General features: G+C 39.3%; 1 protein-coding gene across 2 annotated transcripts in view; it reads left to right on the forward strand.

Annotated features, from left to right (window-relative positions):
- Nucleotides 1-7,448, forward strand: part of kif20bb (kinesin family member 20Bb) — an 87,201-nt gene extending 79,753 nt beyond the window's left edge. For both annotated transcript variants that reach the window (XM_048550618.2, XM_048550620.2), the window contains exons 30-32: nt 123-258; nt 6,369-6,511; nt 7,158-7,448. In XM_048550618.2, coding sequence (XP_048406575.2) covers nt 123-258; nt 6,369-6,511; nt 7,158-7,241 — 363 coding nt within the window. In that variant the 3' untranslated portion in view covers nt 7,242-7,448. The remainder of the gene's footprint in view (nt 1-122; nt 259-6,368; nt 6,512-7,157) is intronic.
- The last annotated feature ends 12,015 nt before the right edge of the window (nt 7,449-19,463 follow it).

Here is a 19,463-nt window from a genome sequence, read left to right on the forward strand (position 1 = left end):
CATCCAGCCTCACATTTTATTATCTTGGATTCTCCAGCATCTGCAGTTCCCACTATCACATATAAAACAGCAGAGGGCTTAATTTGCATTGTAACATTGTCTCAATTGGTTTGTTATCTTAGGATGTGAAAAATACAGCTGGTCGACTTAGAAAACAAGCCTCTAGATCAAGCCTCGGGTCACGCCAAAAGAAAGATGGAACACTGCAGAAAATTGGAGGCTTATTGCAAAGTTCCCCAACAATTCTACAGAACAAAGGTAAAATTGACACATGCTAAGCTATAGTAAAATTTGCATGTGAATCTGAACAACTGCTACAATTGTATTAGTTACCTGTTTCTGGAGTCTTTAGGCAAGAGCAAAGATTTGTCCTAAACAACACTTCTCTTCAAAGCAGCATTGCAAATTCTCATTTAAGTTGTAGTTGTGTTTCCAAAAATGGCATTTTTAAGCAAATCCTAGAAATCAATGGGAACCTGCCCATAAGCTTCTTTTACTCTTTTGGCAAGAAGAATATAAATGTTAAAATACTTAGCATATTATAAAAAGTTTAATGCTTTCCCATTTTTGCCAGCCATCGTGAGTCGGCAGAGATATCTTCATTCTTTTAGGGGTGGCTTTAAAGCATCCCTAAGGCATTTCAGTGGAGTTGTTTTGAGTGGTTTAATGCCTCTATGTGGGCCTGTTACCTTTTTAACAAATGCTACTCTTGTTGGATTTGAAATGGCCTCTGTTTTACCTGATGTGAAGCTCTGCTGCAGGCACACCTGAGACTCAAAAGGTAAAATCAAGACTCAAGAAATAGGCCTTTTTCTGCACAGAAGAGCAGCCCAGGATTCACCTACTGAGTTACAAAACAAAACCTGATGGCTTGGGTTCCTTCCTTGACTTCATTCTAGAACTTTTGGGTCTTAAAAAAAAAAGTGGTTGCCTGAAGTATAAATGAATGCTTCCAGTCATATTCCCTTCAGAATGGCAGCAATTAGTTTTGTATCAAGATATGAGATGCAGCAATGTCAAAGAATCAAAATGGATTTAAATTGGAATTGGAAACTCTTCGGGAATACCAACTCTAACTGTAACTGTATGTTTTCAAACCAGAATGACTTAAAGTAGAATGAGCCAACAGCGGTGGTACATTTGGTGCCAATGACCTAGGGCAGATTTTGAGGTCCTATGGTCAGGCTTTTAGGAGCTAAAGAGGAAGTTGTTTTTTAAAACAAAAATTAAGCCCTCAACAATTTTATTATTATTTTATTATTTGCTGTGTGTCACTGGCTAGACCAGCATGTATTGCCCGGGGCATTGAAAAGTCAATCACATTCCATTAAGTCTCTAGAGTGACAGACCAGTAGGGATAGCAGATTTCCTTCCCTGAGGAACATTAGTGAACCAGATGGGTTTTTATTATAATTAACATGATTAGATGGTTGCTGTTAGACTAGCTTTTATTTTCATATTTTTCAAATTTCATCCTCTGACAAGGTGGGATTCAAACCTATGTCCCAAGAAGATTAGCCTGGATTATTATTTCACTGAAATTACCATGGCCCTGAAGCTTTCATGAGAAAAAATAGAAAGAAATTGCAAAGAATCAACCTTTTGAAATGGGAGGGATTCTTCGGATAGAAGCATAAAACACAAAAATGGAAACCAGAGTAGGCACCTTGAGCCTGCCTGCCATTGTACAAGATATTGGGTGATGTGCCTTACTCATGCCAGCTCCTCAAAATCCTCAACTCCTCTATTTTAAAATTTTATCAACCTTCTCTTTTTAAGTTATTTCAGTGATGTGGCCTCCACAGCTCTCTGGGGTAGATCATTCTATACGTTCACCACCTGAAATTCCTTCACACCTCTGTTTTAAATGAGTGTCCACTTGTTCTGTAAGTATATGTCCTATCTCGAATCCCTCAATAATGGAAACATCATCTCAACATCTATTGTTTTGTCATGCCTCCCCGCTTAGAATCAGATTCAATTCATTTGGGAATTTATTAATAATGTTAGCATATCCATTTATCATTGCCAGTTTGATTTCAGTGTCATTTGCACAGATTTCCCCTTCTGTGGCCCATATGCTCTCATGAACTTTTCACCAGGGCTTCTGCAAAAATCAGATTCAACAAGATCACGAAATAAAAACCATAGGAACTGTGGCTGCTGTAAGTCAGGAACATTTGCTTTTCCAGCAACTTCTGTTTTTGCTCAATAAGATCACCCCCTCACTTTCCCAAATTCGAAAGAATAAAGACCTAACCTGTTTAGCTATTCTTGATAAGCCAACTCCTTTATTCTAAGAGCTAGTCTAGTTAATAGCCACCTTCAAGAACAGATGATCTAAGTACCAATGAGGCATATTCCCTCTAATGCAAATGGTAAGACAAACAAATTGATAATACCCTGGATGACCAGCGATGTAGAAATCCTAACACTAGAACACACGTATATTTTATGACTGCTGTAAGGCAGAAAATACAATTGGAAATCAGCAGGAATATCAAAGGTTTAAGGGGTGGTTAAGAAGCAAATAAGAAAAATAATTAAATAACATTGGTAAATCTCAAAGTCTTCTATAGGCATGTAAACAGTAAGGATGGTTAAAGAAGGACTAAGGCTGATCAGAGACCAAAATGGGAGATTTAAAGATGAAAACAGGGGACGTGGCTGAGATGTTAACTGTAAACTTCGCACCTTTCTTAACAAAAGAGGAGGATGCACTCTTGGATATAGTGCCTAAGAAAGAAACCCTTTCACTAGAAGGGATCAAAACTAATAAGGAAGAAATCCAAGATTGTTGGCAGCTGAAGTTAATAAGGCACTGAGACCCATTGAGATGCATCCAATGATTTTCAGAGAAGCAAGAAGAAGCTGTGGAGGTACTGACTGTAACAATATTTCAGTCTTCCCTGGACTGGGGATGTCAATGTTAGGATCTTGTTCAAAAATGATTGTAAGCCTAATCCCAACAATTAAACACCGGGTAGTTTAACTTTGGTAGTCGGGGAAGCTGTATTAGAATCAATTTGAGTATTGTGTACAGTTGTGGGGGCCACACCATAGCATAATGTAGATGCTTTGAGAGAAAAAGCAATTTACTAGAATGGTTCCAGGTATGAGAAATTTCATCGGAGGATAGTTAGAAGTTGAGCCTGTCCTTCTTGGAGAGGAGAAGATTGATTTAAGGTTTACAAAATCACAAGAAACCTGCACATAATAGACAAAGTGAAGCATTTTTCACTTATAAAAGAAACCAGAACAAGAGGCTATAGATTTGTTGTGAAGTGCAAACAGAGCAAGGGAGATGTGAGAAAACTTACACTTAGCAAGTTTTTAGGATGTGGAATGTACTGCCTGGAAGTGTGATGGATGCAGATTCAATTGTGATACTAAAGGGGGCACAGATGTCTTTTGCTTTGGACCGAAATTGGGTGCAGGGACAAGTGGGAAGAGGCAGGAAATTGATAGTAGATGACAGAGTCAATACGTGTATGATGGGTCACATAGGCGCCTCCTTTCATTTTGATTCTGAACTGAAAATTGATGGACTGTATGTATAGGGAAGGATGCTTTTATTTGGATGGAAGATTCATCTGGTCCTGACGGTTTGCATCTCAGGTTGCTAAAGGTAGGGGTTGGAGATTGTGGAACAGCTCATCTTAATGTTCCAAACTTCCCTACGTTTTGGGGATGTGTCAGAAGATTGGAAAGTAACAAGTCCCCTTATTCAAGAAAATGTGTAATGACAGTTCTAAGTCAGTTTTCTTTGTGAAATGTTTAGAGAAATCTGAGTTCATTGAGGAGAGGGCAGAAATTGCCTGTAATCTGGTTGGAATTTTGAAATAACAAGGTTGATGAGGGGCATGTGCTGAATGTTATCTATAGGGATATTAAAGTATTGTGTATATATTTAAAAATAAAATAGTTGACCAAAAGTTTCTACTTCTGGGGATAAGCTGGCCACCAATATCTATTATAAACCCACAAACTCCTCCCAGTTACCTTTCTTTAACTATATGTCCAGTCCCTTCTCCCTTACATCTGCAATTTCCTCTGATGCTTTATATCACTTCCAGAATTTCCAGTTCATGTACTCCAGTTGCCACCTCTTAACCGTGGATGTGAAACCCCTTTACATGCCTGTTCCCTATGAGGATGGTCTCGTGGCTCTCCGTTTCTTCCTGTAACAAAGGCCTGACTGTCCCCATCCACCGCTCTTCTCTGCCTAACTGAGCTCGTCTTCATCCTGAACAACTTCTCTTTTAACTCCTCTCACTTTGTTCAGGTTAAGTGGGTGGCCACAGATATCTGCATGCTGCCCAGTTATGCCTATCTCTTTAGGGCACATGGAACGTTTCTTGTCCGATCCTATTCTTGCCCCCACTCACAACTGTCTCTCTGGTACATTGATGACATCAGCAGTGCTGCTTGGGAAAATTTCAATTTTGTTTTCCCTTTCCTTTCAAATTTACCCTGCCCCCACCTCCACCTGGTCCATCTAACTCCTCCCTTTCACTCCTTGACATTAGTTTCTATTCTTGGAGATCAGCTGGCCACCAATATCCACTACAAATCTGCTGACTCCCACAGTTACCTTCACTACACAGCCTGCTCCCTGTAAAGACTTGTCACAGTTCCTCCGTCTCCTTCGCATCTCTTCTGATGTCAACTTTGACAAGGGAACCTCTGAAATGTCCACTTTTCATCTTTACCTGAGGATTTCCCCACCGCCATAGTTGACCAAGCTCAGTTCTTCTAACCTATCTTCAGTACTTTGATCCTCGTCCCCTCTCTTCCTTCCCACAACAACATAAGAGACCTCAGTCTCTTTCCCCCCCCCCCCACCCCTCACCTGCGATCCTACCAGCATCCACATCTAAATGATCATTAGCTGCTATTTCTGCCATCTCCAGCAGGATGCCACCACCAAACACATTTCCCCCCCCCCCTCCTTCACAGGAACCTTTTTCCTTCTGACACATCTCGGCTAGTGCCTCCCCACGGCACCTTCTCTTGCAATTGCAGAAAGTGTAACATCTGCTTGTTTATGTTCTCCTTCCCCACTGTCCAAGACTGCAGATGCTCCTTTCAGGTGAAGTAGTGAATATTCTGCACTTCCCTTAATCCAGTTTACTGCATTTGCTGCTCACAATATGGCCACCTCTACATGAGGGAGATAAAGCACAGACTGGGTAATGTTCTGTCGCAGAAATGGCCCTGATCTTCTGCTTTCCTGTCATTTCAAAACACCACAATGTTCCTGGCCAAAACCGGTGTCTCAAGCTTGCTCAAGTGTCCCAGCGACGCTCTGTGCAAGCTGGAAGAATAGCACCTCATTTTCTGCTTGGGGAACCCGCAGCCTTCTGGACTCTATTTCAAGTCCAATAATTTTAGGCCTGAGCACCTTCACCCATAATAAAAACCAAAAGAACTGCAGACGCTGTAAATCAGGAACAAAAAACAAAGTTATTGGAAAAGCCCAGCAGGTTTGGCTGCATCTGTGAAGGAACAAAGCAGTTAACATTTCTGGCCCAGTGCCCCTTCCTCAGAACAGTTCAAATTGTGGATGGAACACAGTGCTGTGCCCAAGATTCAGTGCTTGGATTACTTATCTTGATATGTTATAACTTGGATATTTAAATATTGAGTACAGTTTTTTTAAATGCCAGCAACAATCTCAGAAGGTGTGGTTAAACAATAAACTGCAAAGGTTGTAGACTAGTAGAATGGACAGAAAGGTAGCACATTTAATTAGATTATGACTGGTTTAGATAAAGTTGTCAGAGGAAGGCTGTTCCCATAACCTGATCGTACAAAGACGAGAGCACAGTGATTTTAAGATGGCGTTTGACCAAGAGTGAGGAAGTGCACACACTACTTTTATCTACATTTAAAAGACTTTTGTAGGAGCGTCGAATTTTTCTATTTTGGTCCGTGATTCTTGAGGTCTGCCAATCGTGGGGTCATGGATTGGCACATATGGCATGAAGATTAGGTGGGGATTGAAGACCCAAGGGCCTAAAAATTTAAAAAACAAACAGTCTCTAAACAGAACTAAAGCAGGTTCAAACAACCAATGACCCCAGCTGCCCCCAAGGCAATCTAAGAATGAAGGTCCTGTTCACCTAGCACACTTTCTCCAGGACAAGTGCACCAATTTCCTGACTTGAGCTAAATGACTTAATTGAAATTGCAGACCATTGAGTGCAAAGCACTTTGAACTATAAGAAACAGTTATTATATGTTGTAATTCACTACCTATTCAGCACAGCCAGAAAAGTTCACATCTCCTAAAATGAATTAAAATACAGTAGATATTTCTGATTGCATGCTTTGCACTTTATTGAAGAGTTTACATTTAATTACAGCCAAAAAGTTAATGGAAACCTTAAGCTCCCCCAAGCATCCAGAAATGGAAACTTCATGTAATAGTGAAGTAAGGCCTAAAAGATCAAGAAGGAAACTGTACAAGCAAGGTATATCGTCTCCCTTGAATTTCCCATCACAAACGGTAAGTACAGTATGTACTGAATGATAAGCCACACTTATTTTGTTTGGAATAATAGCAACCTTAAGTATTTTTTTTCTGGTGGAATATTGAATAATATATTCGTAAACTTGTGCTTGGACAAGAGGTCAAATTATTTTGAAGTTGTATTGTTAAACGATCACGCTTTGAAGTTTTGAAAAAGATTTTTCTGTTTTCAACTTGATTAACTGAAAAACAAAACTTGCGCACCAAAGCATAGTCCTGTTTTATTTAAAAGAACTGTTAAGTCATTGTATTTTTGGGTCCTTTTGATGCATCAAGAAAATCTATATTCATTACAAATTGTTGATATTAACTGGTCCAAAGCTGTAATCAATAGCATGTCAGATTCTCCTCTGACTCAAACACAGCTCGGCAGGTCTGGCAGCAGCTGCGAAGAGAGAAGTAGAGTTAATATTTCAAGTTCAATTATGACTACTTCAGACTTTCTCTGACACAACTGTTAATTTTGGACTGCTGAAAATCTGCAGACTCCTATCATATATGCAATGTGAGGTAATTTATTAATAGAATGTTAAATTCTAATAAGCTTTTGGTTAAAAATGCATTCTAGAATCTTGTACTGTATTATGTATTGAATTTAAACTGAAGCTCTTTACACTTGCAGATAATAGAGATGAGTGAAAAAGAAAGTGATCATTCAATCATGAAGAGACGATTACGCACAAGAACAGCTAAAATGGCAAAATGATCTTTCTCTTTAGATGAGGTTGTTTGTATTTTTTTAAACTATAATCATTGTACTTTATGGGGAAGTTTCATCTGAGGATATGTATGTATTATGTTTGGCGCTTTTGATTTAACATTGCACATGTACATATTCTAATTGCATGTAAATCAATATCTCAATGAAACCATTCTGAACAACAATTGGAACAATAAATACCTGGAAAAGTCATTTAAGAGATTTCAGATGATTTGTGATCATTGAAATTTTAAATAGCAAATTAATACTACGTATACCTATTTTGAGGATTGGGTCATTATCTTCTCAGCCCTTTTGGAAAAGCAGCTTTTGTGCAACTTATGACCAAGGAGCTATTACTAGATAGTTGCCCTTGCACCAGCTGTCGATGTCTCAACTCTGTATAACCTAGACTGTTTGCAATATCCAATACTTGGACCGTATGGAAAAAATACACAACTTTTGAAGAGCACTTTTTGTTAGCTATTTTTTTAAGTGTAAATGTGAAGATTCCAGTGTGTTTAAATTAAAATTGCTGCATAAAATATCATTTGATTTGGCTATTGCTGAAAAAGATGCTTTTGAAACATATCATCTTGCACTCATGACATTCTTTTTCAGTTTTAAAGAAGCTTGAGGAATACCATTTCTTAGTACATTTCTGCACGATAATGTTTCAACCCATCAGACTGTTTTCCAACCAGTTAACGTCCTTTGCCTCAAAGTATAACTTGTTGTTCCTTCTGAAATTGGCATTCTCAAGTCCATTCTGAAGAGTGCAATATTACTTTTTGACAGTATGCCTCTTGTTCTTCTCTAAGCATTAGCCAAGGTCTGAACTGCCATGCAACTGGAGTTGATTCTATGCCAAAGCATCATCTTCTAGTATTGGTCTGTATGTTATCAATTCCAATTATCCGTATTGAATGGTGGCTGTATTACTGGAACTCAGCAAAAAGCTCAAACAAAACTGAGCAGATTCATGCTAAAACCCAAGATATTCAATACTTTGCTTCCACAGCATCCTAATTACCTATTAATGAGTCATTACATATTTGTGCCTTCTGGACCTGTCCTTGTGACAGTATACATCTCGATTGTCAATGGAGCTAGAAATTTTGACTAATTAAATAAAATGTCATTTTTATTTCTCAGCTCCTCAATTTTAAGCTATTTATGCTTTAATACTCTTGCATATAAATTTGTGTAACAGATACTTCGTGTTTTCAGAACATCAAACTTTTTGCAGCTGTATCCTTTGCTGTTGTAAATTCTCACTCCTCCACTATAAATCTGTCTTGACTTCAAATTTTGGGTGAAGTCTGATGCAAGGTAACAATTTAACTTCAGTTTCTCGTCTCCTGATTCCAGCTTACCAGTATAATTGTTATTCACTGCTTTGTTTCTTTTTTACCTGGTTATGTTGCAGAATAATCTCAACAGTCTTCCGGTCAGTTTCTGTACTTTGTGCTCATTTTTGGTCATCTTAATCTAAGCCTATAACACACTGCATTCCTCTTACGTTTTCTAAGCATTCTTTCAATCATTAATGCTAATCATTACGCTTTACGATTTTTGATTTTCTGGTTAAGAAAGCATTTTTGGTTTGTGATGTAATGTCTTCGATATAAGTAGTCATTTGGTAGTACAGAATTGTCAAACTTTTCATCCTGCATTCAACATGACAGAATCATGAAAATCTTGAAGGGAATACTAATTATGAGAAAAGGATTCTGAGTGGGAAGGAATGTAAGAAAACTGATGAACAGGCACGTTGCCATCAGTTTCTGAAGTTATTGTATTTGATATTGAGACTTTGAGGCTGTAAAGTGCCCAAGCATAAAAGGAGATGTTGTTCCTTGAGCTTGTGTAGTGCTTCATTGGAACATTGCAGCAGGCCCAGGACAGAAATATTGGTGTGAGATCAAGGTGGTTTATTGCAATGGTAAGGAACTGAGGGCATGGCCATTCCTATGGACCAAACGAAGGTGTACTGCAAAATAGTCACGCAGCCTGCTTTTGTTCTTGATGATGTAAAAGCTGCCACATTTTGAACAGCAAATTCAGAATACTAGATTGAATGATGTACAAGTAAAACATGCTTCACCTGTAAGGTCTGTTTGGGGTCTTGGACAGGTGAGGAGGGATGAAATGAATGAACAAGTCTTGCATCTTCTGTGATTGCATGGGAAGATACTGTGGAGGGTTGCAGAAGTATTTGGAGTGGTGGTGGAGCAGTAGATCAGGATGTTATAAAAGGATTGATCCTTGCAAATGCTCATGATGGATGAGGAGGGGAAGATGGTGATGGCATCCTGCTTGTAGTGATAGGAATGGCAGATCATTCTTTGAACATATAGACTACTGGAGTGGAACACGAGGACAAGTAGATGTCTATTCCCTTTTGGGAAGTAGGGGAAGAGATAATGGCAATTGTGCTGGCAATAGATTGGACATAGCTGAAGGCAATGTCAACCACAATGGGGGAATCCTTGATTGAGAAAGAAACATCACGTCAGAGGCAACACAGCAGCCATGCAGCATCAGAGGAGTAGGAAAGTTGACGTCTCTGATGCTGCCTGGCCTGCAGTGTTCCTTCAGCCACCCTATTATCTCACTCCAGTGTTGGCAGTTCACAGGCAGCTTGGTGAAAAGTCGGACCATCAGATCAGATGCAATGGAGACTAAGAAACTGGGAGAACAGAATGAAATCTCGCAGGTAGTGAAGTGTGAAGAGGGCTAGTCAAGGTAACTGTGGAAATTGGTGGGCATCCAGCATCTGCAGTATTTTGCATTTCAGGAAATGAGTCCACCAGTTCGCCTGTACTTAAATTCTGGAGACGAACAGGATAAACGGTAAACCATTTGTTACTGCCATTTGTCTGTATCTGTTGTGTTGTACCTGTTAAATGAGAATCTTTCTGGCTCCTGACAATTGATTTTTAGTCAGATGCATTTTTCAAACCAACAGAGTACATAAACAGATAGTAGGAACTGCCGATTCTGGAGATTCTGAGGTAACACCGGTATGAAGCTGGATGAACACAGCAGGCCAAGCAGCATCAGAGGAGCAGAAAAGTGCGAAACCTCTTCTAAGGATGCCTACCTTAAAGAAGTTACCCTCCTGCCTCTGAAAAAACCTCAGTTCACCCCTGTCCCACTGCAACCCTCTTGTAGCCTCCCTCTGTCTCCTTATTTATTTCAGAATCCCAATCCCCTTCCCCTTGCCCACTTCTGAAGAAGGGTCTTGATCCGAAATGTTGAACTTTCCTGCTTCTCTGCTGCTTGGTCTGCTGTGCTCATCCAGCTTCACACCATATTACCTCCAGAGTACCTAAACACTTGGGATACATTCTTACCAGTAAGTAAATAGTTCATTTTCATCCACACACAATCCTTGACCCAATGCCCTCACATCATTTAATATTGAATAATATAAACATATGTGAGATAACAACCTTAAAATGTAGATGTCAGAGAAAATTGAATTATATACTGCTGTCAAGTGATCACAGACTCAAAATTGGACATTCTAAATTTGACCCACAATCCGAGAAATAGGACAGAAAATTGACCAAACTAAATTAAACAGCAGCCAGTGGCTCTCTGCTGTAAAGAGCAGTGCACTCAGGTGCAAAGGTTCAAGAGGATCCGGTTGTGCGTTTGAGAAGTTTTGATCAGACCTTATGGCATCTTTAATACTAGGGTATCTGCACTTTACACGTTCTGGTATTGCAACAGTGAGGGCTATTGCTGTGGCTCTGTTGGAAGATTTGAACTCAGTTCATTACCCCATTGGTCAAAGGACACAGATCATTCTGAAAGGTTAGGGCAAAGGCGGATAAGTCACCTACACACCAGCCCTTCAGTGAAGAATCAGAGGAGGAGATTGTAGGTAATATCTTCACAGATGGATACTGCTAGATAAGTAAGTATTGTGAGCATTTCCTAAATTCCCAATGTTTTCATGAGGAATGTTTTGTTAGTAAAATTTGAGTTGAACCGCAAACCAAATGCTGACTCCCCTTGTCTGCCGTACTGACTTGTGGTTGGATGAAGTGTTTTTAAGACATAAATGGTTGCAGTGGACAGCAACACAGTTTTTTTCCTATGGTGCATGTTATAACTAGGCTGAAAATGTGGCATCTGCCAAACTTAGAAAGTTATGCCATATGTGAGATTTGGACATAACCGGCTTGACTGGAATGTAGATGCCCATAGGAAAGTTAAGAGTCAACTGTTCTGCTGTGTAATTAGTATCATGTGTATGCTTAATTAGGTAAGGGAGTCACATTTTCCTCCCTGAAGGACATTAGTGAACCAGGTGGGTGTTTAATGTTGCAAAACAACAACTTTAAACGCACCTAAGCTTGTGTCTCAAGTAGGTCATTGGTTTCAGCATGAGCCGATTGGGCCCTGGAAGCAATCTGGTAAGAATTGGTCACCCTTGGGCAGTAAATTATTTGTGTTGAAGTTTTATAGCTTGTTCCATCATCTCTCGTCATTACAACAAATGTCTTCCTCACGTGCTAGGGGAGCTGATATGCAAAACAGATGGTGCTATGTTGCAACCTCTTCGCTACAGTTGATCAGGCTTGTCAACAAGATTGAAACTCTGCCCACCAAAAATGGCAATATTTATAATTACCAAATCCTAACTCCTGAGTACTGCATGGGTGGGAAGGGGATAAGAGGGAGGATGGAGACCATTCTGTCATCCTAAGAGGTAGACTATTTTCAGAATACTTTTGAGATTCAATGTATTTGGAATAGAGCTGGTGGAAACAGGTTTCTGGTTTACAATCGCGATGACACGAATGCTATCTCATGACTCAACAATTCTTTCCTGCTCTGCCCACTTCACCCTTAACTCCCAAGTAATTGTCAAGTTTTTCATTGCTCTGCAGCTGCCTGAACATTGCTTGAAATGTAGACCTTCACCCACCTCAACATATTTTTGTTTTTTCCCCAAGTTGCAGCCAAATTCCAACTGTCTACTATGCACTGATCTAGCTTTTGGTAGACTCGTATTTTCACCACAGCAAGCGAGCTATTCTACTGCTAACGGATGTCCTGCAACAATCAGACTGAACAGTGTGTAGGCAAATTGGAATCAATGCGGTGTAGAGCTGGAGGAACACGAGTTCAGACAGCATCAGAAGAGCACAAGAGATGAAGTTTCACGTTAGGACCCTGCATCAGGAATTTTGTTCTATTGGAGACTGATTTTCATAAGCTGCAATGCCTTACAAGGTTTTTCTTATTCCTGCATCTAAGATTTTTGAAAAACCTTTTGATTGCTAGCATTTTAGAAATTGTCAAGATTGGTGAAGAGCATTGCTGGTATAAAACATTGAAAATTTTGCGTAAATATATTAATCTTTGAACAAATCCCTGTTGCAGTGCTTTGTTTTGTTGATAAGGGAGTCACCTCTGAATTCTGGTGTCTGAAACAGTTTGCAAGTTTTCATTGGGCCAGTGCTAGAGGGGAATGAGAAAATGAGTGTTAATGACTTTTAAAACTCCTTTAAAAAGCTATTTTTAGAGGACTGATTTTGGAAAGTGATTTTAGAATTACCAAAATTAATTTCAAGTAGTCTGGTGCACATTAGAACACAAACTTTGGGATCGCTGCTGTAAAAATAGTTAATTTTCAATTGCTTAAATGATGGTTGAGGTTGACTATAATGGGTTGTGTAAAACCTCAACTTGGTTTCTATGGCCTCCTTACCCTGTCTTAATCCTCCTGGCATTTTCATGAGTTGCCTGCTTTCTACAGCAAGATATTGGCAACCTTAGTTACTGGTGCCAGGTATGCAGCTCTCATTTGGTCCAAAGCATTTCATGTGGTCAAGAGCGAGTTCAGCTGCAGTAACAGGAGCCAAAATTCAAATAGGGAGTGGTTTCTGACACCACACTGAAAATCCTGCCCTTGGAATTAGTTGTTCTTTGTCTTCGCAATGTATGTGCCCTTGTAGTGAATCATTGTTATCCCAGCAATTATTCTGATACTTTGTTTCAAGTGTAGGAAATGGTTCTTTCAATTGGTTTTGTCTCTGCAGTATTGTTTCTTGTTTAAGTTGCTTGCCTTGTCTCTAGATCTGAACTCATGACAGATTCAGATAGCTGTGTTTCTATTTTCTACATTTTTTTGACCTCCTCTAAGCTTCAGTTGTTTTCATTGTACTTGGCTGCCTGGTCCTCTTTGATCTTGTTGAGCCCAAAAATGTTGCTATTCCCCTGACTTCTGCAGCCATAGCTGATTAGTGTTGCTGCCTGACGTTCCCTTTTTAAATAAGTTTACAATTTTATTTTTTGTGCAATTAGACTTTCAAAAGATCTTTTTTGAAAAAAAATTCAGTTTTAATATTCAAGATCATTTCTGGTGTGGGCCTCTAGTATTTGAAAATTGAAACGAGACCCCTTGCATTTGGACATACAAATTAATTTTTTAAAATTTAGATTTGTAATTATTGGAGAATTAATCCAAATTTGTATGGTTCCATAATTTTTCATTTTGAGGTTGTAAACCTTCAGGAGGTCGTATGACTATATTTTAGGCTTATACTTTTTGGAGTTTAGAAGAGTGAAAGAAAATTTAATTGTGGTCTGTAAAATGCTAAAGGAGATGGAAGTAGAAAGAAAGGCTGTTTTCTCTTGTGAAATTCTACAGCATATCTTTAAATCTCCATTGTTATACCTCCTTGACCATGTAGTCTCATTGTTTAAAAGCAGTAAACATTGTTTCTTCCCTTTCGGAACAGTGTGTGATAATATGACACTTGGCCCTGCAACAAACTTAGTTACTGATATTTTATATAAATACCTTGCTGTGAAAAGACTAGTTCGGGGTCACCTTTATCCCTTGGAATACTTTTTGACATTTCCTTTGTATGACCTCATGAACTTCTCTTCGAGTAGCTATTCAGTTTCTTGAACCCTGTAACTGTCTGCTCTTTTGACACATCTTCAGAAAATGGCCAAGTATTTTCTGATATGACATTCTTTTTGATAGCTGGGTGTTACTCATTCCTGCGGTGTTTCCTTGCTCCAAGCACTGATATTAGTGCCTAGTGTCCTCTGTACTGGCTCGTCACATGTTTTTAGGCATTTAATGGCGTAAGACCTGAATGGATTCTGCTGATCTCCTGTGAGGAAGATAAGGTTGATCTTTTTCCTCTTAGGATTCACCTGTACTGTTTCCAGACTTCTGTTGTTCATTGTTCATCTAAATGGCTTTCTCCAAAACCAAATCTTCCTTTCGCTGTAATTAATCTAACAAAGACTTTGTCAGTAATTCCAATGAGAAATCTGTCTCGTATAAATTCTGAATCTATAACTCCAAAGTGTCTGTTTTTTCCTGGATGGGTCTTACTGTCTTTGGTTTAATAAATCCTCCCCTGGCTTTTACCGTGTGATATATAATGCATATCCTGTCTCAACTTCAGCCTCAATCTCTTAGGATAGAGAATTTCTATATTGTGGAATGAGGCCATTTGGCCCATTTGAGTCTGCACCAATCCTCCAAACGGCATCCCACCCTGACCCAGTCCCTGCAAATTCACATTTACCATGGCCAATCCATTTGATTTGCACATTTTTTTTGGACTATGGGAGGAAACTGGAGTACCCGGCGGAAACCCAGGCCGACATGTGGAGAAATTGCTAATCCCACCCAGACAATCTCCGAGGCTGGAATTAAATTTGGGTCCCTGCCACAATGAGGCAGCAATGCTAAACATTAAGCCACCATGCGGCACTAAGTTGACACTGTTTTATCATTTGAATGTTGGGCAATGCTTTGTGCCATTTTCAAGTCTGCAACGTAGTGTAGCATTGTTTCTGCTTTTTACTTACTGCAGTCATACCTTTGTGGTGCCTGCTTGCTACAGCAACACCATTCAATCTGAACTGTACACAGTTGTCTTATTTGTAGATTTTCCAAACTGTAAACTGCCTTTTTGTTTTTAAAATTTTCCCTTTTCCACTAGGAATTTCTCAGAGCCCATGATCCATTTGTTCTCCGTCTGAACCACAACTCGGAACTGCTACAAATTATTGACCCGTCATGTAAACCATAAGTGTTCAAGTGTAGCTGGTATTCCAGTACTGTGGAGTTCTATCTCCCTCACTGTTGTGTGCTTCCAACGAGGTCTGAAATGTGTTTTGCCATTTGACTGTACACTCTGCCTTCCTGAATCTTGCTATGATATTGTTCTGCAGGGTTCTTTAAACATTCAGCTCATTCTGCTGCTTGTTCATGCAGTCTTCTTAAAGTCTCAAATCTTCAGACCACTGACTAAATGTAAAACAAAGCAAAACTCACCAAACTCCTTTCTGAAGAAGAATCATGCTGGACTGGAAACATCAAGTCTATTTCTCCAACCACAGATGCTGTCAGACCTGCTGAGTTGCCGCAGTGCTTTTTTGTTTTGATATCAGATTTTGGGCATCTGCAGTGTTTTGTTCAATCTACTGCTGATACTACCTTGTGTAAGATCTAAGCTCTGCAGTGCTTTAAGATCCATCAGGTAGATATGGCAAATGCCAAATATTCAAAGTGCCAACTATTCACAATGAATCTGGAATATTTGCAGTGCATTGTTCGATAGAGCCTCACCACAGTTCATCAGGGTACAAGGTATATCTGATAGATTTGCTGCCACCATCCTTTTCCCCTGTCGGGATCTACTGAGCCTGCTTGCTATGGTGTGGAAACTACCTGGTTATCTATCATGAAGAGACTGTGTTGTCTTAAACAAGATGTAGTTGCTATCATGTAATAAACTATATATACAAATTAACATTGGTATGACAGCAATGGTTTCTGAGACTAAGGGAGATCAAAGGTGTTTTGCTTCTGCTGGAGTCCACAGTGCTTAACTTACTCCTCAACATTAACCCTTTCAGACCATTACAGCCTTTTTCAACAGTATCAAGTAATATGCTTTCCTTTCAGTCATTAGAGAAGTTTTTTTTTCTCTCAATTCCTGGTTCTCCTTCAAGAACCATCAGGCAGCAAATTGCTTTGATTATTTCCCACAATCGTGGTATTTTCTGGATTTCTCATCTCCGGTTTTCTTCTTTTAAATCCACATCTTCAAGTTTCTGCGCAGGGCTGACTACGTGTAACAGCTTCATAAATGGCTGAATGGGAATTATTTTGATTGTTATGGGATGAAATATTCTTGATCAAACTGCTTGATTAGTCTGATTTGAATTGTGATTTGAACAGGCAAATATAATTAGTAGAAGTAGGATGTCACTTTAAGGGAAGCCATCTGTCTTTATTTTTATGGTTTACAAGTAAATCTGAAAATGCACAATTTGTTTTGCAGTCCACCCTGTAATTTCCAATATCTTCTACTACAGCATGGAAACTTGCAGCTTAATACTTTGCTTTTGCAGCTCTGATTTGAGAAAGATCTGAAAGGATAATTAAATCTGCATACTCTACACATGTCTTCATGGATTATTGATCACTCAATTGTTAGGCTTTTATCTGATGAAGGAGTATGCATGGCAGTTTGAGTGCAGCAAATTAAAATCCATATGTACACATGAAGCTAATCACATTGAAAATTTGCAGAACCATTTGAAAATAGAATTATTAACTCAATACTCAAGTAGTAAGTACACTAATTATATTTTGGTCTATTTGTGAGCATCTAATTTCTCAACATTTTTCCATAGTGACTTGTTAGTTGCATAAAACACTGCTTTAGTATTTGCTAATTAGGATGATGCTCGTAATTTTGTAATTCCATAAAAATGCACACTTTGAATATTTAAATAATATAACCACCGATTTTAAAGTTGTTCACTTTTTTACCCAAATCGACAGAAAGTGGCTTCAGAAGCGTTTTTTGTTTGGGGCTTACAGCACGATCTTTGCCTTTTGGAAACAATCTTTATGTTCTCTATAGCCCCGTTTTTATGAGAGGACCAAGTTGAAAAACTATTTTCTGAAGTTTGGAGGAGATCCAAAGCTAGATCCCCTTAGTTACACCTTCAGGTCGCCAGGTAGACATCTGCTAATTGGATCCTGGATCCTGCTGAAAGATACAAATTGAATTTGAGGCGTCCTAATCCCCAGCTCTTTTGTGGTGTTTGGGGTGAGGGAGAGAATCATTGCTAATTGGACATAATGGGATCCCTGACTGGTGGCTTGGAGATATTGAACCAAAGTCTTAATCTAATTTTTGGGCATTCTGGCATTGTAGCATTGTGGTATTGCAGCAAGAAAATGTCAGAGTGCTGGAGGACTTTGACTTTTAGAACAAAGCCATAAATAATTTTTGTATAAAGCTCCTTATTCTTGCAGAGTTTACTTTATTTTAAATGTCTCATTCCTTCCTAATCTGTTGCTGTGTAATCAGTGATGACAGACTTCTCCCCTATTCACTTTACTCAAGTGTGTCGTCAAACTCTACAAAACTGGCATTTTATAAGTTCATTTTCTTTCCTAATATTCAATCTCCTACTACTTGCACAAAAGGAGAATATTGTACATTTCTGATGCGTTCAGATTTTGGGTCAACCAAAGTTCACTCAAGCAGCACATTTAATGTCAGCTATATTTGCGATTGTTGATTATTCTTAAATCTGTAATCTCTGCTAACTGAAACATGTCACAGCTGGTTCCTTTACATCATCATCCCAGCCAAATGGACATTTTGTAGGTTTCTAACTAATGAGCTGAAACAAGGGAACTGCAAAGTATTTACAGCTAACTGAATAAACAGATGGGATGATATTTATAAAATGGTTTAGATTTATCAGTGAAAATTGAACATGAAGCAAAATAGCAGTTTGCTTTCTGCTTCTTTGCTATTTTGTGTATTATTGCTTATTAATCTGCGCCTATTGATGACCAGATTGTTCTTCAGTTATCGTGATGCATGTCAGATGGAAAATTGTATATTAATATGGGTAAGAATTTTTTTAAGAAGTTCAAATAAAGCATATGAGACCAAGAAGCCTTAGCAATAAACAACTGCTGTAACAATGGAAAGAAGAATGAAACTCTTGATAATTTCTCTCTGACACCATTTTCCATCTCAGTAAATTGTGGATTGCAGAAGTATATGATTGGACCAAGCAAATTAGTAGGATTTTGTAAAAACCATTGTTTGCCCAATATGGAGGTTTATAACCGGAATAGCAGGAGAAATCTTCTGGTCTCCCCCATTCCCCTTGTAAACAAATCTCCTGTACACTTAATGGCTTTAATCCATTGCTACTTTTATATTAGAGGTAACAAGTTGTAGAGCTGGATGAACGCAGCAGGCCAAGCAGCATCAGAGGAGCAGGAAATCCTGATTTTGTGTGTTCCCATGTGGGCAATGCCACAGTCACACCCATGATTTGTTTGCGTGTGGCTTCCGTGAGAGCCCCTTGTACAAAAGCACTCAGTGCCTGATTTGAGGGTCTGCACCTCACCAGGAATTGAAGGCCTAATGGGCGACACTTCTCTGTTCTTGTTGATGGAGCTCTTCCTCAGTAACCGCAGACTCATGTCTGCTAAGATGCATCTATGCTGGGTCTGAGGCATTAGCTGGTTGTATTATCAACAGCAGCCACTGAGTACAGATTATACTTTGAGTACAGGACTGGTGATTGGAGTCACTGTTGTGCATCTTTGGGTCAGAGTTATGTGGATCGCATGTTCACTGAAGTGTTACCACTGCAGGGTATTGGCATTCAGGCAGGTGGGAAAATGGATGATTAAGTCTGTCAAAGAAAGCTATGATATGATGGTGCTGGTGTTGGACTGGGGTGGTCAAAATCAGTTACATGACAACAGGTTATAGTTCTAGCGAGTTTTGAGAAGACTTGTAGCTCAGGTTGAGGTTCTGGATGTGAGTTTGCTCGCTGAGCTGGAAGGTTAGTTTACAGATGTTTCGTCACCATTCTAGGTAACATCATCAGTGAGCCTCCGAAGCGCTGGTGTCATGTCCCGCTTTCTATTTATCTGGTTAGGTTTCCTTGGGTTGATTGGACAACACATCCATCCTAGGATAGGCCAAACAGAAACACGCACAAGAATTCCTGGAAGCATGGCATTCCAACTGGAACTCCATCAACAAACACATTGATCTGGAGCCAATCTACCATCCCCTGAGAAAAAGAACAGGAAATGACATCAACCCAAGGAAACCTAACCAGATAAATAGAAAGCGGGATATAACACCAGCACTTCGTCGGAGGCTCACTGATGTTATCTAG

This window comes from Stegostoma tigrinum, chromosome 20 (assembly GCF_030684315.1).
Source record: "Stegostoma tigrinum isolate sSteTig4 chromosome 20, sSteTig4.hap1, whole genome shotgun sequence".
Taxonomy (NCBI): Eukaryota; Metazoa; Chordata; class Chondrichthyes; order Orectolobiformes; family Stegostomatidae; genus Stegostoma; species Stegostoma tigrinum.